At 67.3% G+C, this 26,112-nt stretch overlaps 5 protein-coding genes across 5 annotated transcripts; 3 read left to right on the plus strand and 2 right to left on the minus strand.

Annotated features, from left to right (window-relative positions):
- Nucleotides 1-178: 178 nt before the first annotated feature.
- On the minus strand, nt 179-6,886 carry CCDC183 (coiled-coil domain containing 183). Its single transcript, XM_058672529.1, has 14 exons — nt 6,627-6,886; nt 6,087-6,208; nt 5,830-5,907; nt 5,577-5,744; nt 5,228-5,332; nt 4,902-5,024; nt 3,951-4,076; nt 3,634-3,688; nt 3,225-3,325; nt 1,885-2,045; nt 1,317-1,485; nt 1,099-1,218; nt 492-588; nt 179-358 (listed from the first exon to the last, which is right to left on the minus strand). Exons 1-14 carry the CDS (start codon nt 6,694-6,696, stop codon nt 240-242), a joined length of 1,614 nt encoding a protein of 537 aa, XP_058528512.1. The 5' UTR covers nt 6,697-6,886; the 3' UTR covers nt 179-239.
- Nucleotides 6,887-9,437: 2,551 nt separating this feature from the next.
- On the minus strand, nt 9,438-10,737 carry TMEM141 (transmembrane protein 141). The gene is made up of 5 exons (XM_004599773.2): nt 10,610-10,737; nt 10,255-10,321; nt 10,060-10,143; nt 9,779-9,886; nt 9,438-9,546 (listed from the first exon to the last, which is right to left on the minus strand). Exons 1-5 carry the CDS (start codon nt 10,661-10,663, stop codon nt 9,533-9,535), a joined length of 327 nt encoding a protein of 108 aa, XP_004599830.2. The 5' UTR covers nt 10,664-10,737; the 3' UTR covers nt 9,438-9,532.
- A 4,042-nt stretch (nt 10,738-14,779) lies between these two features.
- LCN15 (lipocalin 15) lies at nt 14,780-16,837 on the plus strand. The gene is made up of 4 exons (XM_058672833.1): nt 14,780-15,349; nt 15,418-15,488; nt 15,590-15,700; nt 16,704-16,837. Exons 1-4 carry the CDS (start codon nt 15,237-15,239, stop codon nt 16,835-16,837), a joined length of 429 nt encoding a protein of 142 aa, XP_058528816.1. The 5' UTR covers nt 14,780-15,236.
- Nucleotides 16,838-19,666: 2,829 nt separating this feature from the next.
- On the plus strand, nt 19,667-22,294 carry LCN8 (lipocalin 8). The gene is made up of 7 exons (XM_058672697.1): nt 19,667-19,825; nt 20,179-20,309; nt 20,520-20,590; nt 20,786-20,890; nt 21,305-21,394; nt 21,486-21,511; nt 22,182-22,294. Exons 1-7 carry the CDS (start codon nt 19,733-19,735, stop codon nt 22,191-22,193), a joined length of 528 nt encoding a protein of 175 aa, XP_058528680.1. The 5' UTR covers nt 19,667-19,732; the 3' UTR covers nt 22,194-22,294.
- A 1,177-nt stretch (nt 22,295-23,471) lies between these two features.
- On the plus strand, nt 23,472-24,813 carry LOC131481939 (epididymal-specific lipocalin-5-like). The gene is made up of 5 exons (XM_058672834.1): nt 23,472-23,564; nt 23,813-23,952; nt 24,318-24,397; nt 24,525-24,629; nt 24,704-24,813. Exons 1-5 carry the CDS (start codon nt 23,472-23,474, stop codon nt 24,811-24,813), a joined length of 528 nt encoding a protein of 175 aa, XP_058528817.1.
- Nucleotides 24,814-26,112: the final 1,299 nt, after the last annotated feature.

The raw sequence follows: 26,112 nt of genomic DNA on the forward strand, positions 1-26,112 counted from the left end.
CCGCCATCTTGGCTACGGGCACCGCGAGGGCCAGGGGCGGGACACGCAGGCGCGGGGCGGGGCGCCGCGAGGGCCGGGGGCGGGGCACGCAGGCGGCGCTGGGCGGGGCGCATGCGCGGTGCTGTTCCACCCTCACCCGCCCTGTCCCTGCATCCTGGAATGGGCCTCGGTGGCCGCGGACAGTGCTGCAAAAATGTGTATTTGTGTATCAAAGCGCGGGCTGGGCGGGGAGGGCGGGACTACTTCTTCTTCTTCTTGGCCGCCTTGAGCTTCCCTTCGATCAGCCCCTGCGCCTGCTTCTTGATGTCGGCCCGCGACGGGACATAGCTGTGGTCCACGTCGGCGAACTGGAACGTGTCTGCGGGGCGCGGGGCGTCACCCCACTGCCGGGGCGGGTCCCGTCCCACTGGGCTATCTCCCCCCAAGAGATGGGTCCCCGTCCCACCGGGGCGCCCCTCCCGTCCTGGCCCCCCACTCCTACCCCCGCGCACCTATCATGTCCTCCTCAGTGTCCTCAAAGCTGATCCTTCTGTTGCGCTTCTCCTTGAAGGTGGCCGTCTCCAGCGCCTCCCTCACCTGCGTGTCCACCTGCAGGGTCCAGGCCCCTCCAGTTCGGGTGGGCACGCCCACACTGCCCCCACCCTTGCTCCTCCCATCCTCCAAGTCTCGAACCCTCGGGCTCCCCTGCTCAGTCCTGGGTACCTCCATGTACCCCCAAACCTCAACCCTGGACAATGCCATTCCCCCCCACCTCCCCCGTCCTGGGCCCCCCCCCCGCTCCCCCATCCTGGGCCCCCGCTCCCCCACCTCCCGTCCTGGCCCCCCGCTGCCCCCCCTCCCCCATCCTGGGCCCCCGCTCCCCCACCTCCCGTCCTGGCCCCCCGCTCCCCCACCTCTCCCATCCTGGGCCCCCCGCTCCCCCACCTCCCGTCCTGGCCCCCCGCTCCCCCACCTCTCCCATCCTGGGCCCCCGCTCCCCCACCTCCCGTCCTGGCCCCCCCGCTGCCCCACCTCTCCCATTCTGGGCCCCGCTGCCCTACCTCCCCCATCCTGGGCCCCGCTCCCCCACCTCCCCCATCCTGGGCCCCGCTCCCCCACCTCCTCAGTCCTGGGCAGTGCCTGCACTTTGTCCACCAGCTGGATCAGGTGCAGCAGTTTCTTCTCACAGTACGCCAGCTTGGCATTCAGGTCCAGGGTGTCAGGTGCTGCTACTTCTTCCTGGAGATGGGAGAGAGGAGGCGGCTGGGCCCTCGCTGACCCTGTGTGCCCTGCCTCCCCCGGCACCCCCGTGGCATGCAGCTCCTCCCCCAGGGCACCTGGACAGCGGGCATGGGGATGCTGGTGAGACGGAGGTATAGGTTGTCAATGCCCGTCTGCAGGGACAGCAGCAGCTGCTGGCTCCTGGTCATGCCGCTGTGAGCCAGCTGCAGGCGCTCCTGCTCCACCTGCAGAGTGGCCTTCAGCCGCTTCTCGATGTCCCTGAAGCTGAGCGGGATAGCAGGGAGCAGGAGGGACCTGAAGCTGGGCTGGCTGTGCACTGGGGGCTCAGGTCAGGGCTGCACGCTGTGCACTGGGGTGGGGGGCTCAGCTTAGGGCTCAGGTCAGGGCTGTGCGCTGTGCACTGGGGTGGGGGGCTCAGCTTAGGGCTCAGGCCTGGGCTGTGCGCTGTGCACTGGGGTGGGGGGCTCAGCTTAGGGCTCAGGTCAGGGCTGTGCGCTGTGCACTGGGGTGGGGGGCTCAGCTCAGGGCTCAGGTCAGCGCTGTGCGCTGTGCACTGGGGTGGGGGGCTCAGCTTAGGGCTGTGCACTGGGGGCTCAGGTCAGGGCTGTGTGCTGTGCACTGGGGCGGGGGGCTCAGGCCTGGAAAGGTATGCCCCCTGTGCACCTGTCAGAGCCAGGCGCCTGGTGGAACTTGAGCAGAGCCTCCTCCAGCTCCAGTTTCTTCATCAGGGCCTCCAGCTGCCGCCGCCGCCCCTCGCAGTCGGCCATCTGGAGCTGCAGGTTCTCCTCCGTGTTGCTCTGGGACAGGAAGCGGCCGGCGATGTCCTGGCCAGCAGGGGTGGGAGGGGAGAGGAGGACAGGTATGGGCCGGCCAGTAGGTGGCTGGGCCTTGGCTCAGGTACATGGCCTGACCCCAGCGGGGAGGGCCACTTGGCGGCTGGGCCTTGGCTCAGGGATGTGGCCTGGACCTACATGGTAGTCTGAGCTGAGGGACAGTAAACTGAAGCAGGACCATACTAAAGAATGGAGAGACTTGTCCACCCTGTCCGCCTGGGACTGTCCACCCTGTCCGTCTGGGACTGTCCACCCTGTCCGCCTGGGACTGTCCACCCTGTCCGTCTGGGACTGTCTACTCAGTCCATCTGGGACTTGTCCACCCCGTCCGTCTGGGACTGTCCACCCGTCCGCCTGGGACTGTCCACCCTGTCTGTCTGGGACTTGTCCACCCCGTCCGTCAGGGACTGTCCACCCTGTCTGTCTGGGACTTGTCCACCCTGTCCGTCTGGGACTGTCCACCCTGTCTGTCTGGGACTGTCTACTCAGTCCATCTGGGACTTGTCCACCCCGTCCGTCAGGGACTGTCCACCCGTCCGCCTGGGACTGTCCACCCTGTCTGTCTGGGACTTGTCTACCCCGTCCATCAAGGACTGTCCACCCCGTCTGTCTGGGACTGTCCACCCTGTCCGTCTGGGACTGTCTACTCAGTCCATCTGGGACTTGTCCACCCCGTCCGTCAGGGACTGTCCACCCGTCCGCCTGGGACTGTCCACCCTGTCTGTCTGGGACTTGTCCACCCCGTCCATCAGGGACTGTCCACCCCGTCTGTCTGGGACTGTCCACCCTGTCCGTCTGGGACTGTCCACCCTGTCTGGGACTTGTTCACCCTGTCCATCTGGGACTGTCCACCCCGTCCGTCAGGGACTGTCCACCCCGTCCGTCTGGGACTGTCCACCCTGTGTGTCTGGGACTTGTCCACCCTGTCCATCTGGGACTGTCCACCCTGTCCATCTGGGACTGTCCACCCCGTCCATCTGGGACTGTCCACCTGTCCGTCTGGGATGGGCCTGCACTCAGCATGCGGACCTTTGCATGCTAGCAGGCTCTGTGACCCCTGAGTGGGGCTTGGCTGTGCTGTGTCCTGGGCACCCACCCACGCATGCCTCTCCCCGCAGCGGGGAGCAGCTTGGGGCTCCAGAGGCCGCGGCCCAGGGTGCCAGGCAGTACCCAGAGGTGTGAGCACTGCACGGCCGACTTGACCCTCTCCACCAGCGCCATCACCTCCGACTGGTACTCGATGTCGACAATGGAGGCCTCTTTCCTCCTCACTGCAGAGCGGAGGGACAGTCTGCGCTGGCTGTCGTCCAGCTGCCTCGGGGCAGGCCTGGGCATCCTCCTCGCCTGCGCCCTTCAGCTACGCCCAGGACGGCCTGGCGAGAGCCCACGGAGTCCAGGCTTAACCCTGAGGGCCAGCCTGTTTTGCCCACGTGGGACCCTCGGACCCAAGAGCTGGCCTCTTATTTCCCAGGCTCTGCCAGGAGGCCCAGGAGGAACAGCTCTTCTGTCTCCCTCATCCTGGCAACTGCAGGCCACTGGCCCAGGGGCCCCGCAGTGGCTGCAGGGGACTGGGTTGCACCTTTCTGGGTCTCCGTGGCCATCAGGTTGGATGGGAAGTCTAGGTCCCTCTGGCCCTGAGGGGGAAGTGGAGGAGTGAGATTAGCAGCCTGGTCTTCAGGAAGTGGCCCTGGGCAGAGGCTGTCCCAGCTCCTCCTGGTCCGTCCCCCAGCTGGCCGTGTCCCCCAGCCCTCCCCTCGCCCCGACAGGCCGGGACCACCCGTCCCCCAGCTGGCTGTGTCCCCCAGCCCTCCCCTCGCCCCGACAGGCCGGGACCACCCGTCCCCCAGCTGGCCGTGTCCCCCAGCCCTCCCCTCGCCCCGACAGGCCGGGACGCACCCGGCGAAGTTTCTCGCTGGTCTCCTTGGTGTGGACCTTGTCAATGAGTTTCTTTTGCTGGCTGAGCCGATTCTCGCGAGCCCTGCGCTCCTCGATGAAGGAGGCTTCCCCCTGCCTCATGGTCCTCTGGTGGCATAGCGAGGACACGGTCACCTCGGGCCCTCACAGGGAAGGCTGCCCTTGGCTTTCAGTGCTGTGTGTGCTGGACTGTGGAGCGGCCCCCGAGGAACGCCCTTTGCCTCGCGCGAGCGGACCCGGCTCACTCCTGATCTCCCAGCTGCCTCTCGCCCAGCACCACCGGGGACCAGCAACGTGGACCCAGCGTGTTGAAGGCCACGGCTGTGTCTTCCCCCAGCATGCCTCTTAGCATGTCCTGCGTGGGCGGCTGACCCATCTGCGCTCGGCCGAGACTCCGGGCCGCCTCTTACGGACTCGGTCTGTCCCTTGCTCCTGCCACACCCCAACACACGCACAGTGACCAGGGTGCACCTTGTCTGCAGCGCTGGCCCATGCCCAGCCTGCCAGCTGCAGCCCAGGGCATGTCCTGTCCCTGTCTGGACATCACACTTTGGCTGGTTTATTTCTGCCAAGCCTGGCTCAAGTGCCCTTCCCTGAGCAGGCTGGCATCCCAGGACTGCTTGTGGCCCACTAGCATCATGAGCTCATGTCCCCTAGGGGCTGAGGGCTGTGCCCTGACACTGTCCTCCACAGGACGAGGGTCAGTGTGCCTGGTCCTGCTCTCCTTTGGCCTGGGTGGATGACTGCCCCTCACCCACCCCACAGCTCCTGCACCTGACGACCTCGCCCAGTGGGTGAGCAAAGCAGGCGGCTCTGGGCAGCTGCTCTGTGGTCATCAGGCTGTCTCCTTCACGGGTCCCAGGCCAGTCAGGCTCCCCTGCCCCTGAGGGCTCCCTGGTCCTGGAATGTCCCCAGGCCTGGTCCTGGCCTTACCTTCACGTCGTCCGTGATCATCATGGCGTCTTGGGACATGGCTGTCATGTCTGACAGCTCTGAGCAGTAGTCGACCACCAGGTTCTGCAGCTTGTCCAGCTCCATGGGGTACCCTGCCAGCACCTGCACGGGGTGTGGGAGGGGCACGCTGTTTGGGGGCGCTGCAGTGTGATCTGGGGTGCTTTCTAATCCCACTGAACTGCTTCCCCCGTAAAGCTGGAGGGCCTCCCACTGACCCTGGGACCCGTCTGCGCAGCGGACGCCCCATACCCTCAGGGAACAGCGAGGTGGAGACCCCACCTGGCCAGCCGCGGGCGCCAGCTCACCGCCTTGAGGTAGTCCAGCAGGTCCACGTACAGCAGGCGGATGTTCTGGCTCGTGGTGATCTTGACCAACGTCTTCTCGATGTTGTTTTCCAGCTGGCGGATGACCTGGGGCAGTCCGGGGCACGGGAGCCTGGCCTCCACAAGCCCCGCCCCGCGGCAGAGCCCCGCCCTCTCTCCTGGCCCTGCCCCCACTCATCCCCACCCGGCCCCGCCCTCCCTCCCGGCCCCGCCCTCCCTCCCCACCCCGGTCACGCCCTCTCTCCTGGCCCCACTCATCCCCACCCCGGCCCCGCCCTCCCTCCCCTGGCCCCGCCCTCCCTCCCCTGGCCCCGCCCTCCCTCCTGGCCACCTGCAGCAGCCGCAGCTCCTCCTTGGTGGCGTCGGGCTGACTGCGCAGGCGCTCCAGCTCCAGCTGCAGGCACTCCAGCTGCTGTCCACGCCGCCGCACCAGGTGGATGAGCACGTTGTGCGTGTTCACGCGGTCGAACACGTATTTGCGCAGCTTCTCGCGCGCCACCTGGGCCGAGAGGCTTGGTTCGCGCGTGGGTGTGGCGGCGGGGAGCGAACACGGGACGGGGACCCCACCGCAGCGTGCCGCTCACCTCCATGGTGTTGCGGCTGAGCGCCAGCCTGCTGGACACGTCCTTCCCGCAGGCCTTGGAGATGACGCCTTGGTCGTACTGCGGGCGGGGGCAGCTGAGCCAAAGCGGCCTCGGCGGTCCCCTGCCCGCTCCCGGGGTGTCCCCCGGTCTGCTGTCCCCAGGGGGCCCAGGTCTCCCCTCCACAGCTGGCAGGGGCGCCCTCTCCCCCGCTGACGTCCAGGGGGGCCTGGCTGGGGCAGTGGGGGCGAGTTCAGCACCTTCTTGGCCAGAGCCCAGTCCTGGGCCCCGCGGCGGATGCTGCTCCGTAGGAGGCTCAGCGTCGCCTTATTCTGCGCCGTCTTCTCCTTCACGCCCTGGATCTGGAGCGCCCGGCATTGCTCTGTGGGCCGGTGGGTGTAGGGGGTGGGCAGGGTGTGCTGGGGTGCCTCCCTGCTCGGGGCCTGCAGCCTCAGGACCCTCTGGCCGAGGTTCTGGGCAGTGAAGGACAGGTGCAGGAACTCCCCCCTCTGGCTTGGGAGCTCCCCTCTGTGCGGGGCAGGTCCCCCAGGGCCGGCCCGCTCACCCTGGCCAGGTCCCAGATAGCTGCCCACTCACCCACTCACCCCGGGCAGGCCGCAGCCGCCTGGCCTGTTCACTCACCCTGGAGCTGGTCTTAAGCTCTGGGACCCTTATGGGACAGATCCCCCAGGGCTGGCCTGCTCAGCATAGCCAGGTCCCAGATAGCTGCCCACTCACCCTGGCAGGCCCCGCCCTCCTGCCCTCTCACCCTGGCAGGCCCCGCCCTCCTGCCCTCTCACCCTGGAGCTGGGTGATGGTTTTCAGCTCCTGGATTCGCTCCTCCACGGCCGAGTCACTGTGCACCTTCATGGCACTGTCAGATTTGGGGTGCTGTGCACTTCCCACCCGCTCTGTGCGTTCCCCCAATTCTACAAGGCTGGCAGTAGCTTGGATTGTCCCCAGAACCCTGACCCATTGTGACAGGAGCCCTGGGATTCCAGACACGCCCTGTCCAGCCTTTGTCTCCAACAGGGTCAGGCTGGTCTCGCAGTATCTGCCGGGGAGCTGTGCTGGGCCACGTCCAGGGTCCCTGCTGCCCCTCCCATGCCCTGGGGGTCCCAGCTCACAAGCCCCTCCCTGTTGGGCCTGACCTGCTCTGCCCCTCCCAGGACAGTGTCTCCCAAGGGTGCACAGTGGGCTGTGCCTGGGGACTGCATCCTGGGGTCCAGCAGCGGCTCTCAGCAGTCTGGAAGCAAGGGCAGGGTCAAGGGCAGGGTCGTCTCGGGTGGCTGCATCGTAATCTCCCCAGCAGGATTAGCACCGCCCCCCCCCCGTGACCTTCAGCCATAATCGTCTCCATCCACCCACAGGTGTAACCCACGGGGCAGGCCCTCTGCTCCCTTCCAGGACTGTGTCCACCGAACCTGCAGGCGGCTGTGAACCCCCGGCCAGCTGGTGGCGACAGCCCAGGGCCCTGCAGAGCCGCGGGTCAGCTGTCCCCACCGACGGTGCGGGGAGCAAACAGCCAAGGGCATGGGGTGCAGGGCTCCTGATTGGGCAGGCACCGTCTGGCTCTGGAAACCCTGGACCTTGGGGTCGTCCTGTTCAGCTTTCAGACCCCAGCTGCAAAATGTCCGTGGCCATGTGGAGTGCAGGGCAAAGACTGTCATCATCCGTGGCCAGGTCTCCCGGGGACCACACAGGCGTCCACACACCCTCCTGCCCTGCAGCCCTGCTCTGTCCCACACACCCTCCCCAGGCGGCCTCTCCAAGCGGGCGCAATGCCCTGCTCTGTCCCACACACCCTCCCCAGGCGGCCTCTCCGAGCAGGCGCAGTGCCCTGCAGCCCTGCTCTGCCCCACACACCCTCCCCAGGCGGCCTCTCCAAGCGGGCGCAGTGCCCTGCTCTGCCCCACACACCCTCCCCAGGCAGCCTCTCCGAGCAGGCGCAGTGCCCTGCACTGCCCCACACACCCTCCCCAGGCGGCCTCAGTGCCCTGCAGCCCCACTCTGCCGCGACCAGCCTGCACTTGGCTTCACCCTGAGGCCCGTCTTCCCCCTGGGATTTGGTGCTGGGGCTGGGCCACGGGGTATGGCCATGCCCCAGGGCACTGGGGGGCCAGGACTATGGTCTGGGGGCCAGTGGCTCCATGCCGGGTTGCTGCAGCCTCAGCTCCCTCTAGCCTCTCGCCCGGCCCCTCACTGCTCCAGTCACTGCATTCCCCCAGGTTGATTTACTGGGAAGGCAGTGGTGGCTGACAGCAACCTTCCAGCCCTGACACACCTGTCAGATGGCCGCAGCAGCCAGGACCTGAGCTTCCTCCTGGTGTGCACGCGGACGCAGGGCACCTCTCAGCTTCCCAGGCACGGCTGCCAGCAGCTGGACTCGAGCTGCACCGATACGGGCTGTGGGGTTGCATGTGGAGGTTTCACAGCTGCACCCCAACACCACTCCCATCAGCCTCACACTCCATGCTCATGCCCCCTGCCTGCCGGCCAGGGGCTGGGGACGCCTGACAGAGGCACAGCCAAGCAGCCTCCCCTGCTCTTGGGGACCCAGCTGGGGGTCTGCTGCCCCAAGGCTGCCCATGGCCGGCCGCCTCTGTGCCTGAACATGGGTTTGTTTTAGTCGATGGAGTAAAAGTAATAGCGGTGGGCGCCCTCCCCCGTGAAGTGCAATAAAGACACGCCGGCTGCCTCTGCCGTGAGCTGGGTTTGGGTATGAGACCATGACAGCAAGGACTGGACCACCAGAGCTGGGTCCCGCCCCCGACAAGCTGTACATCCACCCAGCTTTACCCGAGACAAAGTGACTGTGGTGACCCCGCACTCCCTCCACTTTGCAGTCTACCAGCCTAGGGCACATGAGGTCCTTGTAAACATTTCAGATGGCCGCTGGTCCATGAGGAGTGGGGGCTGGGCTGGGGGCTCAGGGCACTGAGGGAGCAGGGAGCTGGGAGAGCAGGGAGCTGGGCTGGGGGAGGTGGGAACAGGCCTGGGGGAGCAGGGACCTGGGCTGGGGGAGGTGGGACCTGGGCTGGGGGAGGTGGGAACAGGCCTGGAGGAGCAGGGGGCTGGGGGAGCAGGGACCTGGGCTGGGGGAGGATGGGGCTGGGCTGGGGGCCTGGCAGGCTGGGATGGCCTCCTGTTTCTCTTGCTGGAGGGCTGTGGGTGGCCCTTCCTGTTTTTGGACTCTAGCCCCGTCAATGTGCCCTGTGAAGATATTTCAGAGCAGGGGTGGGCCCAGGGTTGTGGCCTAGCCCTCCCCTTGGTCTCGGAAGCCAGGCAGGCGGCCTGCTCCGAGTGGTTATCAGAAACCTCGGCGCAGAGGCCTCCTTGGTCCCAGGGGCCCTGGCTCTGGGTGCAGGTGTGGGATGCCCTCCCAGGACCCCAGGCCGGCCGTGTGGTGGCCAGGGCACCCGTGAGCTCTCCTCAGCCCTGGACAGTCACTCCTGGAGACTCCCCTGGGAAAGCACAGCTGTGTATTAGCCTTGCACCTGCTGGGGACACAGGGGCTGGATAGGAGGTGTCGGGGTGCCCGTGTATGCCACGGCACCATGGGGAGTCCGCTGTGCTGGTCCCCCGAGGCAGGCTGGCCAAGCTTGTCAGACCTGGGGGCTCGCCATGCACGGGACTTGGCTGGAGTGGGGCTGCATGGTGGGCCAGCCTGAGGCTGGGGGACACGGAAGGCTGCCTGCAGGTGCCCCTAGCTGCGCCCACCTGGAAGAAGCAGAGAGAGGCTTGTCAGTCACTGTTCCAGATCCCACCCCCAGGGGGTACACGCAGGCCCTGCCCCTGCATGCCACAGGGAGGAGACTGGCTGTCAGGAGTGGGCGCCCCTGCCCCAACGTGTCACCAGAGCTCCTTGATCGCCCTTCCCAGGGCCTCACCCCTGCAGTGAGGGCCCTGTGGCGCCCCCTGCCCCCGGCCTCTGTGGCCCCCAGGCCCTTACCTGTGTCCTGGTCCTGGGGGAGCCGCCCCGTCTCCAGGAAAAGCCAGAGGTCGCTGCATTTCTGGGACTCCACTCTGGTCACCCCATAGCTGGCCACACAGCCTACGACTGTGGAGTGGGGTGATGGGCTGGGGCTTCAGCCTCTGTTCTCAGGGGGCAGCTGCACACGAGTCGGGGTGGGCAGGGTCCCCCCAAGAACTGGGCCCCGCGCTGGAAGCAGAGGAGCCAGAACCACAGCCACCCCACACCCCTGGAGTACCCCTGCGCCCAGGAGTACCCACCCACGGCCCCCAGCAGGCTCCACTGCAGATGGTACGCGAACTTCCTCTGGGCTAAGGTCAGCAGGATGAAGGTGGTGCCCGTACCTGCCAGGGCGGAGGTGCCTACCGGTCAGCCCACGGAGGGCGCAGGTGCAATCGCCGCTTTGGCCTCAAGCACTACCCAGGCAGGGGCAGGCCCCAGGCACCCACACCCACCTGAGATGAAGCTGACCACGCCCTTCATGAAGGCCCTGGACTGGCAGGCGGCGTATTCCCCGAGGCCCTGGGTGAGCAGGGTGCAAGGCTGGGCCCTCCTTCCTTCACAGCCCCTCCGGCCTCTCCTCCAGCCCAGTGCCTGGTGGGGGACCCTGAGGGTGGGCACAGCCTACCTGCTCCCAGAGTGCCCAGTGCCTGGTGGGGGACCCTGAGAGTGGGCACACGTCCGCCTGCCCCATTCAGGGGCAACGGGTGCCCCCTGCTAGGCTTTTCTTTCAAGGGGACCCCTCCAACCCCGTCGCGCTCAGGTCAGCCCTGAGGCCTGGCGCTCTGCGTGCCTCGCCAGCGTCCTCACCGGGTGCTTGGCGGCCACCGCGTCGTCCACACGGGACAGCCCCAGGTTCACCATGGCGGGGTAGCTTCACAGAGCGGAGTGCGCCTGCGCAGGCGCAAGGCGGGCCTGTGCGGGGGCGGGGCCGGGCGTGGGTGTGGGCAGGGCCGACCGGAGCCTTGCGGGGGCGGGGCGTGGGTGTGGGCGGGGCGCCCTGGCGCATGCGTGGCGGAGCGGGAGCAGAGCCCGGCGTGCGGAAGCCGGCGGGATGAGCTCAGGGCTCCGGGCTCCGGCTGCTTCTGCCGCCCGCTTTCACGTTCGGGGATGTGATGGTCGTTGTCTCGGCGTGGGTGCCGGGGTCCCAGCCGCGGGAGTGTGTGAGCAGGGGAGTGGGCAGCGGGTCTCGGCCCTCACGCAGAGGAGATGGCTCCTGGACTGGGAGGCCACAGGAGGGCACTGGGAGGCCAGAGGAGGGCACTGGGAGGCCACAGGAGGGCACTGGGAGGCCACAGGAGGGCACTGGGAGACCAGAGGAGGGCACTGGGAGGCCAGAGGAGGGCACTGGGAGGCCACAGGAGGGCACTGGGAGGCCAGAGGAGGGCACTGGGAGACCAGAGGAGGGCACTGGGAGGCCAGAGGAGGGCACTGGGAGGCCACAGGAGGGCACTGGGAGACCAGAGGAGGGCACTGGGGAGTCCACGAGGGGACTGGGAGACCACAAGGGCACTGGGAGGCCACAGGAGGGCTCTGGGAGACCACAAGGGCACTGGGAGACCAGAGGAGGGCTCTGGGAGGCCACACGAGGGTCCATGAAGATCACATGAGGGTGCCATCCGCAGCTCCAGGTACCCCGCCTGTGGCGGGCGTTGGGGAGAGAGCCAGCAAGTTGGCTATCTCCTGTCTACCTTTCAGATAAAAACAAACCGTGTAAAACAGGCCCAAGCTGTGCTGTGTGGAATGATTGGGGCCTGTGTTACTTACCTGCCACATGGGTGCTGGTTCAAGTCCCAGCTGCTCCCCTTCCCTGGGGGGGACAGTGCAGGCCGGCCCAAAGCCCTGGGCCCCTGCAGCCTGTGTGAGGCCCAGATGAAGTGTGGGGTGCAGTGTTTAGCAGGTGGTAACACTCATTGTGGAGCCCACTCGGGCCCTGTGCCTGCCACCGGGGTCCATGGAGGACTTGCAGCCCTTGCCTGCCCAGGTGGCAGGTGCACGCCTGGAGGAGAGGTCGGAGCCCAGGGCGCTGGGCAGGGACACTGGGGGAGATGGGTCCTGGCCAAGCAGGCGGTGGCCATAGCAGGGCCCGGAGTGTGCTTCCAGTCTCTGCTGTGTCCCTGCGGCTGGCAGTGAGCCTGCGTGCCTCTCCTTGGGGAGACTCATACCCTGCGGCTCTGTGCTCGGGGGGTGGGTTGCTCCAGCCGGCTTTCACTCTCGCAGGGGCCCCTCTGCAGTGCCCAGGGTCAGCTCTGGACACCTGGCTGGTGTGCTGCTTGGCTTAAGACAGGTGCAGGGTCTGGGTGGGCTGAGTGCTGGAGCCCAGGCCTGGTGGTGGGCAGGGCCTGGCTGGGAGGCTGGCCTGCCCCTCCTGGCAGGAAGTGGAGCTGGCCCAGGGTGCTACGTGAGCAGGTGCAGTCCCACAGCCCGGTCAGAACTAAGCCACTTTCACCGGGTTGTGGAAGGGACCCATAAAGCCTCCAGCAGGCTGCTGGGGTCAGGGGAGGGGAAGGGCAGACCCTCCCCGGGTGTGTTTGGGGAGCAGAGATGGCGGGGGACACATCCTTGAACCCCGTCTTGGTCAGTCACCCAGCTTGGGTGACAGCAGGAGCTCCGGCAGTGGCCGTGGAGGGCTGAGCTGAGAGACGGCCTGGCAGTGCCCAGCGCCCAGGACCCACTCCCTGGCAACATACCACTGTTGGGCCTGAGGGGAGCTTCCTGTCGCCTGGGACTCTCTTGTGTGCTCAGGGGTCACTGCTTGGACGTGCGGCGCTGGGCTGGGATCTGCCTGTGGCCCCATCAGAGTTGAGGTGTGGGTGCACAGAGGGAGTGCGTGGGTGTGAGGGGGCCTGAGGGTGACCTGGTGGCACGGTGACCGAGGACCATCTGTCCTGGGTGTGCAGGCTCAGCTGGCCCCCCGGGAGCTGCTGGAGCGCCATGGAGGGGACCTGGGGCACCAAGCTGTGCCAGCAGCAGCTGCGGGGAGCGGAGCATGCCCGTGGGTACGGGTCGGGGCTGGCCCCGTCCTCCTCTGTGAAGGTAACGCGAGGCCCTTGTCAAGTTCAAGTACACGTGGAGGGAAGGGTAGCATGAGGTCACTGTTGTTTAAGGTAAGATGACCAGCATGGAAACGCACTTGTTCCGGCCCGCTGTCTTTTGAGGAAATAGGCCGTGACTGGGACGGGACAGTGCGGTCTGACTTGCTTAACTTCTGTGAAATGCTTTCGCAAAAAGAGCATGGCCCGCAGGGCGCGTTCACCATGAAGGGAGGGGCCCCTGTACTAGGAGCCCTGAGTCACCAGGGCCCATCCACCTGACATCCGACACCCAGGAGTGAGCGGACCAGAGCTCCGCATGCACCCTGCGGCGTGCCGTTGGGGCCGCACTCCGGCCAGCAGTGTCGGGCCTGGTCACTCGGTCACCTCTCACTGTTACTGGGTGTGTGCAGCCCCTCATCTCTGCCAGCCTTAGGCCCTGGGGTTGAGGCCGTTCCTGTTTTCCCCTCTGGTAACAAAATGTAAGCCGATGGCCAGAGCCACGGGTCTGACCTCTGAGGAGGGAAGGTTTCCTGGTTCCTGGTTCGGATCCCCCAGAGGCCTGGGGCTCTGAAGTCTGGCAGCGTCCTGACGCTCCTCCTGCTGAAGGGCAGTGTGGGGACTGAGCTGTGACCCCTCCCCTCCAGCTAGCACCCCTGCTGGGCCTGTCCCTGGGCCCTCAGGGGCAGCCTGAGCCAACAGGACTGGTTGTGGGGGACACAGTGGGTCAGTATCTGTAGCCTCCTGGGCCACCGCGGGGTTGGAGGCCTGAGTCACAGCATTCCTCCTGCTCACGCCTGGCCTCCCCGCACACATGGGCTCCCACGCACACGCCTGGCCTCCCCGCACATATGGGCTCCCACGCACACGCCTGGCCTCCCCGCACACATGGGCTCCCACGCACACGCCTGGCCTCCCCGCACACACGGAGCCTGACCTTCACAGAAGTGGCCTCCTGGGCACGGGGGAGCTGTAGGCCTCTGTGACCCAGCCTGGGGGGGGTCTGTCTTTCAGAGGCTGGGTCTGTGAGAGGGGTCGGAACCCCTGCTGAGGTGTTCTAAAAGGTGAGAGCTACTTGGCTGGGGTCTGTGTGTGCCCTGGGGCTGGCTGCCATGTGGGCTGGGGGCCATGTATGCTCCAGGCTGGCTGCTTGCCAAGGTCTGCCTGCCTGCAGTGGGAACATTGCAGGAGGGGGTGGCCCAGGCCCGTGCTGTCCTGCTGTACCTGCAGGATGGACAGGCCCCGGAGGCCGCCTTGGACCAGGGCACCCACTGCTCTGGTCTCCCATCTCCATCTGCCCGGCTGGATGTTGCCCTGGCAACGCGCCTCTCTGATCTATCCCGGTTAGTCTGCAGGGAAGTAGGGGATTAACTCCTTCATCTGTGTTTTGTAAACATCCTCCCTGCTTCTGCAGGCCAGCTTGGCAGGAACACTGGCTGAGAACCAGCACCTGTTCCGGTGGCCCTGGGCAGACAGCATACCACCCCCTGCCCCTTCCTGTCCCAGCTCAGACCCTGTGGCCCTGCTGGGCTGAGGCCTGTGGATGCTGGCGCCAGGATGGGTCTGGATGCTGTGCCCCGAGGCTGCAGGGTGCTCCCGGCCCAGCATCCCCGGGGCCTGTACGGACATGGAGAGCTTACCATGCACGGTCTCCCCCAGCGGGCTCCATCCTCTGCCCGCCCATGGCGCCTGCCCGGCGTCACCCCCACCTGCACGTGTGCACAAGCAGTAATTAGGGCTGGCTGATCCCATAATCCAGTTGAGGGCCAACCTGGAAAGGAACCCCTTCAGGAAATGACCCCCGGGGCCAGCAGACAATAGACAAAGGTGGGGACGATGGCCAGGGGGCCTCCCACTGCACAGCCCGCTCTCCCGGTGAGCCCAGCGGCTATAAAGTGCGGTCCCCGGGTGTGGGAGTGTGAAGTGCCAGTGCAGGCATGGGGGTGAGGTTGGTCTTGCTGATCCTGCTGCTGGCGCTGCCCTGGGGACCCGTAGCCCAGGTGGAGGTCCTGGTGCAGCCCAGCTTTGATGCCCAGAAGGTACTGGGGACCTTGTAGGCTGGAGGGATGGGGACCGAGCCTCCCTGTAACATCAGTGACAAGGAGTGCTCACCTGCCCTGGCCTGGCAGACCTGTTAGAGCCACCCTCCGTCGGGTCCTCAACAGCCCTGTGTGTGTGTATGTGGCCCATTTCACAGCTGGGAGAATTGAGGCTCCAAGTGCTGTGGCCTCCAGGATGGGGGCTCAGGCCCAGAGGGCAGATGGACCCACACCTGGGCCTCATGATGAGCCTGTCTACAGGCCCTGGGCTGTCTCCCACGACACCTGGGCAGGCAGGGGCAGCTGCCCCTGCCTGTGGCTCACGGAGCCGCCCCACAGTTCTCCGGCCTCTGGTATGTGGTGGCTATGGCGTCCGACTGCCAGGCCTTCCTGGGCGAGAAGGACCACTTTCTGATGTCCACTAGAATCGTTAACGCCACTGAGGGAGGCAACCTCAGCGTCCAGGTGCAGGTCCCGAGGTGAGAGGCAGGGGTGAGGGAGCGGGAGGGGCCTGCCGCAGGGCAGGGTGTGACCCGGTGTCTCCCAGGGCAGACAGCTGCAGCCAGGTGGACGCCCAGTACCTGAAGGTGGGCTCTGAGGGACACTTCAGGGTTCCAGGTAGGTAACAGTGCCTGTGGATGGTCACCATGGGCGGTGGGCAGGGGCCAAGCCCTGCCCACCTGGCTCCGCTGTGCATTGGGCCTCTGCCTCCTCCACAGCCTTGGGCTACCTGGATGTGCGCGTTGCCAGCACGGACTACGACTCTTTCGCCATCCTCTTCATCTCCAAGGAGCTGGAGGGAGCAGCCAGCACAGCGGTGCAGCTCTACAGTGAGAGCCCCGCCCCCAGGCCCGCCCCAGCAGAGCCCCGCCCCAGGCCCACCCAGCAGGGCCCCGCCCCCAGGCCCGCCCCCAGCAGAGCCCCGCCCACAGGCCCGCCCCAGCAGGGCCCTGCCCACAGGCCCGACCCAGCAGAGCCCCGCCCACAGGCCCACCCAGCAGGGCCCCGCCCCCAGCCCCGCCCCCAGCAGAGCCCCGCCCACAGGCCCGCCCCAGCAGGGCCCTGCCCACAGGCCCGACCCAGCAGAGCCCCGCCCACAGGCCCACCCAGCAGGGCCCCGCCCCCAGCAGAGCCCCGCCCACAGGCCCGCCCCCAGCAGAGCCCCGCCCCCGGGCCCGCCCCAGCAGAGCCCCGCCCCCAGGCCCGACCCAGCAGAGCCCCGCCCCAGCAGGGCCCCGCCCACAGGCCCACCCAGCAGGGCCCCGCCCCAGCCCCGCCCCCAGCAGAGCCCCGACCCAGCAGAGCCCCGCCCCAGCAGGGCCCCGCCCACAGGCCCACCCAGCAGGGCCCCGCCCCCAGCCCCGCCCCCAGCAGAGCCCCGCCCACAGGCCCACCCAGCAGGGCCCCGACCCAGCAGAGCCCCGCCCCAGCAGAGCCCCGCCCCCAGACCCACCCAGCAGGGCCCCGCCCACAGGCCCGCCCCAGCAGAGCCCCGCCCAGGTCCCGCCCACCGCGCTCCCTGGAAGCCACGCCCGCAGCCCCGCCTCCCTAGGCCCCGCCCACAGGGCCCTGGGTCCGCGGTCCGGCTTTGTCCCCGCCTGCTCCGGGTTAGGGCCGCTGGTGTTTGGGGCCGACACCTGCCCAGCGGGCTGATCCCGATCCCTCCCTGACTCGGCCTGCTCTGTCCTCTCCCCTGAGTGGGGGGCCCCACTACACTTTGGGAGGGGGCTAGTTGGTTCAGGGGTCCCTCAGGGAGGTGAGCTGAGGCCAGGGACATCCTCTCCCGAGCCCCATCCCCTGCCCAAGTCCACAGGGACTCCTGCTGTGCCCCAGGTCGGACAAGGGACCCCAGCCCCCAGGCCTTGAAGGCCTTCCATGACTTCTACCCGACCGTCGGCCTGCTGGGCCACACCATGGCTGAGCTGCCCAGGCCGGGTACGTCAGCTGCTGCCCACCGCCCTCCCTAGCCCCCTGCTTCCCCCATACGGAGAAGGCAGAGGGTCGCCCAATCCTCCCCACCCCTGCCCCTGCCAGCTCAGCGTCTTCTCCCCACAGATGTGTGCGCCCCCCCAGGGCACGGAACCCCCTGACCGCTCTGAAGCCCCCCGGTTGTCCCCAGGTGGGGCACAGGGTGAGTGCCTAGGCCCTGAGGGGTTTCCTGGGCTGCCCGTCCCCACTCACCACTGCCCTGCCTGGTCAGCTGGTTCCCCGGCCCGGCCCTGCATCACCTCTTCCAGGACGCTCCCCCCCCCCGCCCCTGGCTTGCCTGGGGGGAGTGTGGCAGGTCCACAGCCTGGGTGGGCCACAGGGACAGCAGTGCTACCTGGGGAGCCGCCCCGCGTGGACGAGAGGTGCCACCGTGAGCCCTCCCTGGCCTTGTGGGTGTCAGCTTGAGGGGCAGGGGGCACCGTCCAGGGAGCAGGTGGACAGAGCCGTGTCTCCCCCTGCAGGCTGAGCCCGGAGCTAAGGCCGCGCCACCCTGGAGCCAAGCCCACCCTATGCCTCTTTCCCACCAATAAACAGCTGCCAAGTCAGGCGGGTCCCTGCTTCCTGGGGGACGCCCTGGGGGAGGGCACCTCAAGCCCTATCTTGGGCCCTGGAGTCCCCACCGCATTTGGGCTGTGGTGGTGGTGGTGCCCAGAGCGTCTGTGAGGTCGGAGCCTGGCTGTGAGGGCATGGCTGGGTTTGGTGCCCAATACGCCAGGACATGGGCTGCCAGCCAAACCCCCAGTGGTCAGCCCGAGAGCCTGGACTCCCTGTTCCCCACAGGGTCAGGGTGCGGAGGGGCCACCCAGGGTCGTGGCGTTCTGTCCCCGGCCATGCCCCAGGCAGGCCCTGCTGGCCAGCCGTGTCCACTGCCCACACTGCAGAAGTCTGGCCAGGGGTGGGAAGAGGCTTGAGGTTCCGGTCCATTGCTCGGCTGTGCCTGCGGCTCTCATGGGGGCAGGAGCCGGAAGCCCCAGGCCCCAGGGCGGCTGTCCGCATCCTGTGCCCAGGGATCCGGGCAGCCCCCACTTCCTGGCCCCCTGCCTCTGCTGCCTGGCCAGGGTGGCCCTGGTTGCCTCAGGACCCTGAGCTTCGGGAGTGGCAGCTAGCATGGGGACGGTCTGCCCTGGCTTGCCCCATGGCCGGGGCTCCTTGGTGCTGGTGCAGCTTTAAGCCTTGGAGGGTTTCTCACTGAGAGGGCACACGGTGGTCCCGGCACTTGGGCCCCTCCTGACCACAAGGCCCTGCCCCTCTGCGGTTCAGCGGGTTGGATCCCAGGGCCACAGGGCAGCTGGGAACCCCATGCTGCCGATGCCAGGGCCTCTCACGTCCTCTGCCACCTGAGGGGGCACACGGGGCAGCCGCCCACCTGGCCTCTTTCTTCCTTTTATTTAGAGGGAGGATGAGCAAGGGGCAGAGGACAGCGGGCAGGAAGGTGTTCTATTTTCAGTTCATTTTCAGAGGGTGAGTCTGTTTTTAAAGGGACTTATCTCTTGAATTTGAAAACCAGCGTTAGGGTGCTAAGGCCTCGCCGCCCCTGGAGCCAAGCCCACCCTGCGCTTCCTTCCCACCAATAAGCAGCTGCACAGCCTGGCGGTCCCAGTACTGATTGCCCAGCGCTCCAGGAGGCTGCCCAGCCAGGGCAGGGCTGCCCAGAGCCAGGGTTGCTTCTGGCTGTCGGGTGTGGGGACAGGGCACAAGCAGGCAGGTGGATTGGAAGTGGAGCAGTCGGGACTCCAACTTGCGCCCATATGGGATGCTGGTGCTGCAGGAGGCAGCTTTGCCTACTGTGCCAAAATGCCAGGGTCTTTATTAATTATTATTATTACTATCATCATCATTTTGTGTCACAAGTGAATTGGTCTCGAAATAAAAATAGTCTGTTTTAAGGTTTCTCAGTGGGGGGTGCACAGTGGGACCTGTGCCCATCCCATGTGGGCGCTGGTTCAAGTCCTGGCTGCTCCACTTCCCATCCAGCTCCCTGCTGGTGCCCCTGGGAGAGCAGTCGAGGACGGCCAAGTGCCTGGGACACCCGGATGGAGTCCTGGCTCTGGCCTGGCCCAGCCTAAGCCATTGTAGTAATTTAGGGATGGAACCAGCAGGTGGAAATCCTGTTGTTTTGTGTTTCCAATAAACACATGTTAACACAGAAGCTCACCTCTGGCCTGAGGGACCTCTCACTGCTGTCCGGAGGAGCCAGTGACTGGCTGGGCTTGGGTGCTGGACGCGAGGTCTGGGCAGGACACCTCTTGGTGTAACAGTCAAGAAAAAGTACCCAAGCCCCCAGCCCCGCTCTCCCACCAGCCCGGCGGGAGCCCAGTCACTTGCCCTGCTGCCTCCCAGGGTCTGAGTTGGCAGGGAGCTGGGATGGGAGCCGGGCCTCCTAGCTGGCTGGCAACACCTGCAGGGGCATGCTGAGCCCTGATCACTGAGCCCTGTGGTCCTCCCCTAGCCCCCAAAGTCTCAGCTCGGCCGTTCCCATATATGGGGACCCTCAGGAGGCCAGGGCTGGTGACCAGAAGAGCCGAGTAACCTTCATCCCCTTTGCCTAATTCTCTTCTGGGGCCCCAAGGATCATGCAGCCCTCCTGGGTGCTACCCCAAGTTTGGGAGTGTGAGGAGCCGGGGTCAGGCAGGTCCCCGGGCCCAGCGTGGAAGGAGGCCACAGACGCAGGCGTCCTACAAGGAGGGCTGCTGGCCTGGGAGGATGCGGGTGAGGCTGCCAGCTGGCCCGGCGGCCTACGCCGGGCGTGGGTGTCCACGGACGGATGCTGGCTTGCCAGCAGCCAGGCCAGCCCCACGGCGCTCTGTGTGACCGCACAAGACTGGCCGCCTCCAGGTATAAGTGCAGACGGCGAGCCGCCCACCCCACCCAGCATGGAGGCTGGGCTGCTGCGTGCCCTCCTGGGCATCCTCACTGTGTCCCGGCTGCAGGTGGAGCCAGTCATGGTGGTCTTGGACCAGCAGAAGGTGAAGGCTGGCTTGGGGCTGGGGCAGTAGGGGCCTGAGGGTGTCAGGGGCAGAGGCCTCCCGGGGTGTGGGTGCCCTCGGGCGGGGATGGGGTAGGCAGGGTCTCTGCCAGTCCTGGGTCCTGGGGACGGCTCCGCCCAGGGTCTCTGCCAGTCCCGGGGCCTGGGGACGGCTCCGCCCGGGGTCTCTGCCAGTCCCGGGGCCTGGGGACGGCTCCGCCCGGGGTCTCTGCCAGTCCCGGGGCTGGGGACGGCTCCGCCCGAGGTCCCTGCCAGTCCCGGGTGCTGGGGACAGCTCCGCCCGGGGTCTCTGCCAGTCCCGGGGGCTGGGGACGGCTCCTCTCCTCTCTCCAGATGGCCGGCTTCTGGCGGGAAGCTGGAGTGGCCTCCAACCACAGCCTGGCGCTGAACGCCCCGAATCGGGTGGAAGGCCTGCTAATCGCCTTTAACGGGAGCAGCCTGGTCGTGGAAGCCGCATACAACAAGTGAGGGCCCAGGGTTCCGCGGGGACAGGGCAGGGCCGTTGCTCTCCAAGGCCAGCACAGAGCCCATCAGTCCACATGTGGGAGGACCTTGCGGTGGGCAGGCAGCTCAGCTCGGTGTTGGGGACAGGCTGGGCAGCCCCGCCGTCCTGCACTGAGTAGGGGTGGGGAGATGGAGCAGGCAGGAAGCAGGAGTCCTCTGCCGCTCCTCAGCTCGGGGAGCTGCAAGGTGGACACAGCTCTGGGCTTGGAGACCGACGTCGTGGGGAAGTTCATGTTTCCTGGTGAGTGTCCACGTGCCCGTGCCCTCCCCCGCGCCCTCCCAGCCCACATGCCTCCTGGTGCTGCTCTCTTGCTCCCCGCCCCCCACCACACCGGGTCCTCATTCCAGGGTCTAGGCTCTGGGGGTCCTGGGGTGGGGGAGTCCCTGGCATGCAGAAGGGCCCCTCCAGCTCCCACCCGGCCCGCTGGCTCTCAAGGCCACAGGGAGATCTGGGTGCTGGACACAGACTATGAGGGCTACGCCATCCTGCGGGTGTCCATGCTGTGGCAGGGGCGGGACTTCTCTGTGATCAAGTACCTGAGTGAGCTCTGCCCCCACCCGGAGGGGGGAGGACCCTGCCCGCCCTGCTCCCACCCAGGGGGGACCCTTCCCCCACCCAGGGGGGACCCTGCCCTGCCCCCACCTGGGGGGGACCCTGCCCACCCTGCTCCCACCCGGGGGGACCCTGCCCTGCCCTGCCCCCACCTGGGGGGGATCCTGCCCGCCCTGCTCCCACCCAGGGGGGACCCTGCCCTGCCCTGCCCCCACCTGGGGGGGGACCCTGCCCGCCCTGCTCCCACCCGGGGGGACCCTGCCCTGCCCTGCCCCCACCTGGGGGGGGACCCTGCCCGCCCTGCTCCCACCCGGGGGGACCCTGCCCTGCCCTGCCCTGCCCCCACCTGGGGGGGGGACCCTGCCCGCCCTGCCCGTCGCATGCAGCTTGCTGTTCGGGCAGCTCGCAGCTTGGAGAGCGAGGACATGGCCGGCTTGTGGCGGTTTCGGGAGCTGACCACACACACTGGCCTCTACCTGTTTCCCCGGCAGGGTGAGTTACAGGGCCTTGGGTGGGCAGCCAGGCCGGGCCTGGGCGGGGTCCCCTGGCCATCTGCACCTCATCTCCTCTGCCTGTTCTCCAGGGAAGTGTGCCAGGATGCTGAAGAAGGTGAGCCCCCTGGGCTGTGCCAGAGACCCCGGCCTGGCTGGGCCACTGTGAGCTGGGACAGGGTGCAGGGCGTCCAGCCCTCAGGCTGGGGTACCTGGTAGCATTGATGGGCAGGGGCACATCTGCTTGGTCTGGACAGAAGCCAGAGCCTGTGGGGCACTGACCCCACACAGAATTGGGGGATGGGGGTCCCTGGGGGCCCTGTTTCACCTGCTGTCCAGCAGGTCCTGTTGAGGATGGCAGGCCCTGTGGGCTCTGTTTTGGGGGCTCCCCATCCCCAGAGATTGTACTGCATACAGATAGGAGACTAAGGCAACAGGAGTGGTCCTCCCCGCCTCAGCCCTGCCCTGGCCCCCACAGGCCCTCCCCGCCTCAGCCCTGTCAGGCACCCTACAGGCCCTCCCCGCCTCAGCCCTTCCTGATGCCCCACAGGCCCTCCCCACCTCAGCCCTGCCCTGGCCCCCACAGGCCCCCCCGCCTCAGCCCTGCCCAGCATCCTACAGACCCCTCCCTGCCTCAGCCCTGCCCGGCACCCTACAGGCCCCTCCCCGCCTCAGCCCTGCTCAGCACCCCACAGGCCCTCCCCACCTCGGCCCTGCCCTGGCCCCCACAGGCCCTCCCCGCCTCAGCCCTGCCCGACACCCTACAGAACCCTGCCTTCTGTGTGCAGGAGCTGATTTAGGGGAGGGCCTCCCCCAGCCTGCAATGCTCACAGCCTCTGGTCTGGCCTCTTCCTGCCCTCACTGGACCTCACCTGCTCTGAATAAACCTGAATGACTAACCCTCCACCCTGAGTGTCTGTTTTGGGGGGTGCGGCAGATGGTGGGGGTGTCAGTCTATGAGGCCAGCACCCCCACTGCAGTCTGGGGTGGTGGTGGGGCACATGAGAGAGGCACCCTGATCTAACAGGCTGCCTGTCAGCCCCGTGTGGGACAGACCAGCCACAGTCCACCTGGTGCTTGCGTCCCCCCAGGTGGAGCCCATAGTCCCTCCAGCTCTGGTTCCTGTCCACCTGTGGGGCAGGACGAGGAGCTGCGCCAGGCAGGGCTGTGTGTGAGGGAGAGGGAGAGAGGGAGATCTGCCTTCCATGGTTCGCTCCCCGATTACCCACAGCACTCAGGCTGGGCCAGGCCGGAGCCAGCAGCTGTGGGGTGGGGTGGGGTGGGGAGCCCACGGGCCCAAGTGGTCAGCTGCCGGCTAGGAGTTAGCCTGGAAGCAGAGTTACCGGGACTGTGATGTGGGACATGGGTGTCCTGAGTAGGGGTCTGCCTGCTGTCTACTCGGCCCTGTGGACTCCACTGACCAGCACAGTTCTGACATGATGTCCTGGCTCCTGGGCAGGGCTGCACGGCAGGGGACTATGAGAACTGCCGGGAGGCCTGGCCTGGTGGCCTCTTTCTCCCCAGGCAGCCCATCTTCTTGTGTGTTCGCTGGCTGCTCCTGGCCCTCCTGGTGCCCTCTGTAGGGTCACCCACCCACAGGGGTGGTCATGTGGGCAGGAGGGAGAGTGTCCCCCACCAGCTGCCCTGGGTGGGCACTGGCTGGCTGCGGGGACCTCCCCCAGCTCGGAGGGGGTGCTGAGGACCTGCTGGCCTGGCTCCCTCCTCCCTGTGCTCAGCGTGCTGGGTCTCCCTCAGGCTGGGGCACCTGTGCCCCCGTCCCTGGCAGACCCTCAGAGCATGGGACCTGTTGGGGGGCTGAGGTGTGCACCAGGCCCTGCAACCTGGGCCAGTGCCATTTCCCAAACCTGTGGGGTAGTTCAGGGGGAGACCAGCAGGTGCACAGATGGCCGCAGGCAGTGCCCTGTGGCTCCATTTGGCTGGCAGGTGGGTGAGCTGCCCACTGGTCTGAGACGTGTTGCTCAGATGTGAGGGCTGGCCATGCCCTGGACGGTGCTCATGCCACATATATAAGGCCTGGGGCCAGTGCCCAGGGCTACAACCCTCTTTACTCTAAGGACATGGGGGGCACGGCGCTGCTGGCTCTGCTAGGGCTGTGTTTGGGGACGGTGGTCACTGAGGCCCAAGGCCCGGAGAGTCTGGACATTGCCAAGGTCCCTGGGTGGGCTCGGTGGTGTGGGGGCTGCCCCAGGCCATGCGGAGGGGCCTTGGGCTGTGGGAGTGGGGGAGAGGCAGTGTGAGGTTCCAAGGTCCCTGGGTGGGCTCGGTGGTGTGGGGGCTGCCCTGGCCATGTAGAGAGGCCCTGGGCTGTGGGGCAGTGTGAGGTGCCAGGGTGCCCTGGGTGGGGGAGGCGGCCCTGCTGGTATCCTGGGGCCCCCAAGCAGCCCGCTGTCCCTTTTAGCTTGTAGGTTTCTGGTACGAGATCGCCTGTGCCACCAAGCCTGCCAGAAAGTCCCCGGCCCTGAGCCCCGGGCAGCCCGTGAGTGCCGTGCTCATCAGCTTGGATAACGGCCAGCTGGGCCTCACCACCTCCTACTTCCAGTGAGTTCAGCTGGCCGAGAGTGGGCCCACCCTGGCCAGCGGCCACCCCCTGCCCCATGCCGGCTGTGAGCTTGAGGGGTGGGCCTGGGGGAGCCCCAGTCTCAGGTCCAGGGTGGCTGTGTCCCGCCTTCCGGCTGGGTAACCGAGTCCCACCAGGCCTGGGGGCTGGCCTCCCTTGAGCAACCTTGGAGGCTGAGTCCAGCACTGGGCCGCAGGGAGGTGTCCCGCGCACGGCCATGGCGTGTCTGGGCTTCTCAAGTGGTCGGCTGCCCGGGCTGGCCCCGCCTGGCCTGACGTCTGTCTGGGGGTGCCCCCCGGCCTGGGCCGCTCCCTGCAGGAGGTGTGGCAGCTCACTGTCTTTCCAGAAAGGACCACTGTGTGAAGATCAGGGAACAGGTCTTGCAGGGGGACGCTCCACGCAAGTTCAAGATCATCGTAGAGGCTGGTAAGGTGTCCAGGGGGCAGTGTGCGGTGTACGGGTGGGCTCCACGGGCAGGCCTGCGTAAGACGGGGTGCCCTGGAGTGGAGCCCCCAGCCTGGGGGCCGGGCGCCCAGCACCCACTGCCTCCCAGGAAGCAAGGATGTGGAAGTGGTGGCCACGGACTACGTCACCTTCGCCATCCTGGACATGTCCTCCTCCGTGGACGGGCGCGCCCAGCGGGTCCTGAAGTTCTACAGTAAGCCCCTGCCCCCGGGGTGGAGCGGGGGCTGCGCCCTCCTTGGGCCGGCCCAGCTCAGCCCCCGCTCCTAGGCCACAAGCTGGAGCCAAGCAAAGAGGCCTGGGACAAGTTCCACCAAGTGGCCCAGGAACGCGGCTTCGGCGAGCAGGAGCTGCGCTTCCCGGAGCCGGACCGTCAGTAGCCCCGCCCCCAGGACCGGCCCCGCCCGGGCCAGACCACGCCCACCGCCCCGCCCCACGCGCCCGGCCCTGCCCTCCCGGCCCCGCCCTGGCCCTGCCCGGCCCCGCCCACCCGCCCCGCCCCATCAGCAGCCCCGCCCCTCCCGGCCCCGCCCCGCCTCCCGGCCCCGCCCTCCTGGCCTTCCCACCCTCCCGGCCCCGCCCCGCCCTCACTTTGTGTTCCTTCCTAGTGACCTGTGCAAGATTGCTGACCACGTGAGTGCCACTCCGCCATCCTGGGCTTTCTGGCCAATGTCCCTGTCAGACTTGGGACTTGGGGTCCGGGGTGGCCGCACTCCCCGTGCTCCACAGAGGCTGTCCCGTATGCAGGCAGGGAAACTGAGGCAGTAGGTGAGGTCCCCAGATCCAACCCTGCCCGGCCCCAAAGGCCTTCCCCGCCTCAGCCCTGCCCTGGCCCCCACAGGCCCTCCCCGCCTCAGCCCTGCCCTGGCCCCCACAAGTCCCTCTTACCTCAGCCCTGCCCAGCACCCTACAGGCCCTCCCCGCCTCAGCCCTGCCCTGGCCCCCACAGGTCCCTCTTACCTCAGCACTGCCCAGCACCCTACAGGCCCTCCCTGCCTCAGCCCTGCCCAGCACCCCACAGGCCCCTCCCTGCCTCAGCCCTGCCCGACACCCTACAGAACCCTGCCTTCTGTGTGCAGGAGCTGATTTAGGGGAGGGCCTCCCCCAGCCTGCAATGCTCACAGCCTCTGGTCTGGCCTCTTCCTGCCCTCACTGGACCTCACCTGCTCTGAATAAACCTGAATGACTCACCCTCCACCCTGAGTGTCTGTTTTGGGGGGTGGGGGCCCACAGGTGTGGGGGTCCATGGCCCAGGCCCTGCAAGCATCAGAGGCAAGGAGAGACCCCAGGGTGCCTGGCCCAAGCTCACGCAGGTGTTGGAGTGTGGCTGGGCTGCTGGGCGCCCCTCCTGGGGAACCCCCCGATCCTGGCCACTTCCCGGCTGGGCCAGGGTGGACACTCCCTGAGGGCAGGTGTGCTGTGGGGAGCAGCTGGCCCACTGTGAGGACTGCGACCTGCCCCTGGTGCCCGTGCTGGCTTGTGGCGCGAGCCCAGAGCCAGGCCCAGTCCGTTTTATTCTGTGTGTACAAATCGGACGCGACGCGGATGTGAGATCACCTGCAGGTCACAGCGGCCGCGCTCGCGGACACGCTCCTCGGGTGACCGTGCTGGGCGCTCTCCTCGTGGGCGAACATGGGTTTGTAATCCGTGATCATCAGCCTCTTTAGGGTGCCGGCCTT

This window comes from Ochotona princeps, chromosome 14, assembly GCF_030435755.1.
Source record: "Ochotona princeps isolate mOchPri1 chromosome 14, mOchPri1.hap1, whole genome shotgun sequence".
Taxonomy (NCBI): Eukaryota; Metazoa; Chordata; class Mammalia; order Lagomorpha; family Ochotonidae; genus Ochotona; species Ochotona princeps.

Coding starts and splice junctions, on each gene's coding strand:
- LOC131481939 (XM_058672834.1), top strand. CDS start 23,472: ATGGGGGGCACGGCGCTGCTGGCTCTGCTAGGGCTGTGTTTGGGGACG. Junction 24,398..24,524: donor CAAGATCATCGTAGAGGCTG/GTAAGGTGTCCA, acceptor ACTGCCTCCCAG/GAAGCAAGGATGTGGAAGTG. Junction 24,630..24,703: donor GCGGGTCCTGAAGTTCTACA/GTAAGCCCCTGC, acceptor CCCCGCTCCTAG/GCCACAAGCTGGAGCCAAGC.
- LCN15 (XM_058672833.1), top strand. CDS start 15,237: ATGGCGTCCGACTGCCAGGCCTTCCTGGGCGAGAAGGACCACTTTCTG. Junction 15,350..15,417: donor GTCCAGGTGCAGGTCCCGAG/GTGAGAGGCAGG, acceptor GGTGTCTCCCAG/GGCAGACAGCTGCAGCCAGG. Junction 15,489..15,589: donor GGGACACTTCAGGGTTCCAG/GTAGGTAACAGT, acceptor CCTCCTCCACAG/CCTTGGGCTACCTGGATGTG.
- LCN8 (XM_058672697.1), top strand. CDS start 19,733: ATGGAGGCTGGGCTGCTGCGTGCCCTCCTGGGCATCCTCACTGTGTCC. Junction 19,826..20,178: donor TGGTCTTGGACCAGCAGAAG/GTGAAGGCTGGC, acceptor TCCTCTCTCCAG/ATGGCCGGCTTCTGGCGGGA. Junction 20,891..21,304: donor CTCTGTGATCAAGTACCTGA/GTGAGCTCTGCC, acceptor CTGTTCGGGCAG/CTCGCAGCTTGGAGAGCGAG.
- TMEM141 (XM_004599773.2), bottom strand. CDS start 10,663: ATGGTGAACCTGGGGCTGTCCCGTGTGGACGACGCGGTGGCCGCCAAG. Junction 10,322..10,609: donor CGGTGGCCGCCAAGCACCCG/GTGAGGACGCTG, acceptor CTGCTCACCCAG/GGCCTCGGGGAATACGCCGC. Junction 10,144..10,254: donor CGTGGTCAGCTTCATCTCAG/GTGGGTGTGGGT, acceptor CCGCCCTGGCAG/GTACGGGCACCACCTTCATC.
- CCDC183 (XM_058672529.1), bottom strand. CDS start 6,696: ATGAAGGTGCACAGTGACTCGGCCGTGGAGGAGCGAATCCAGGAGCTG. Junction 5,745..5,829: donor TCAGCCGCAACACCATGGAG/GTGAGCGGCACG, acceptor CTCTCGGCCCAG/GTGGCGCGCGAGAAGCTGCG. Junction 3,326..3,633: donor GGCCACGGAGACCCAGAAAG/GTGCAACCCAGT, acceptor TCCGCTCTGCAG/TGAGGAGGAAAGAGGCCTCC.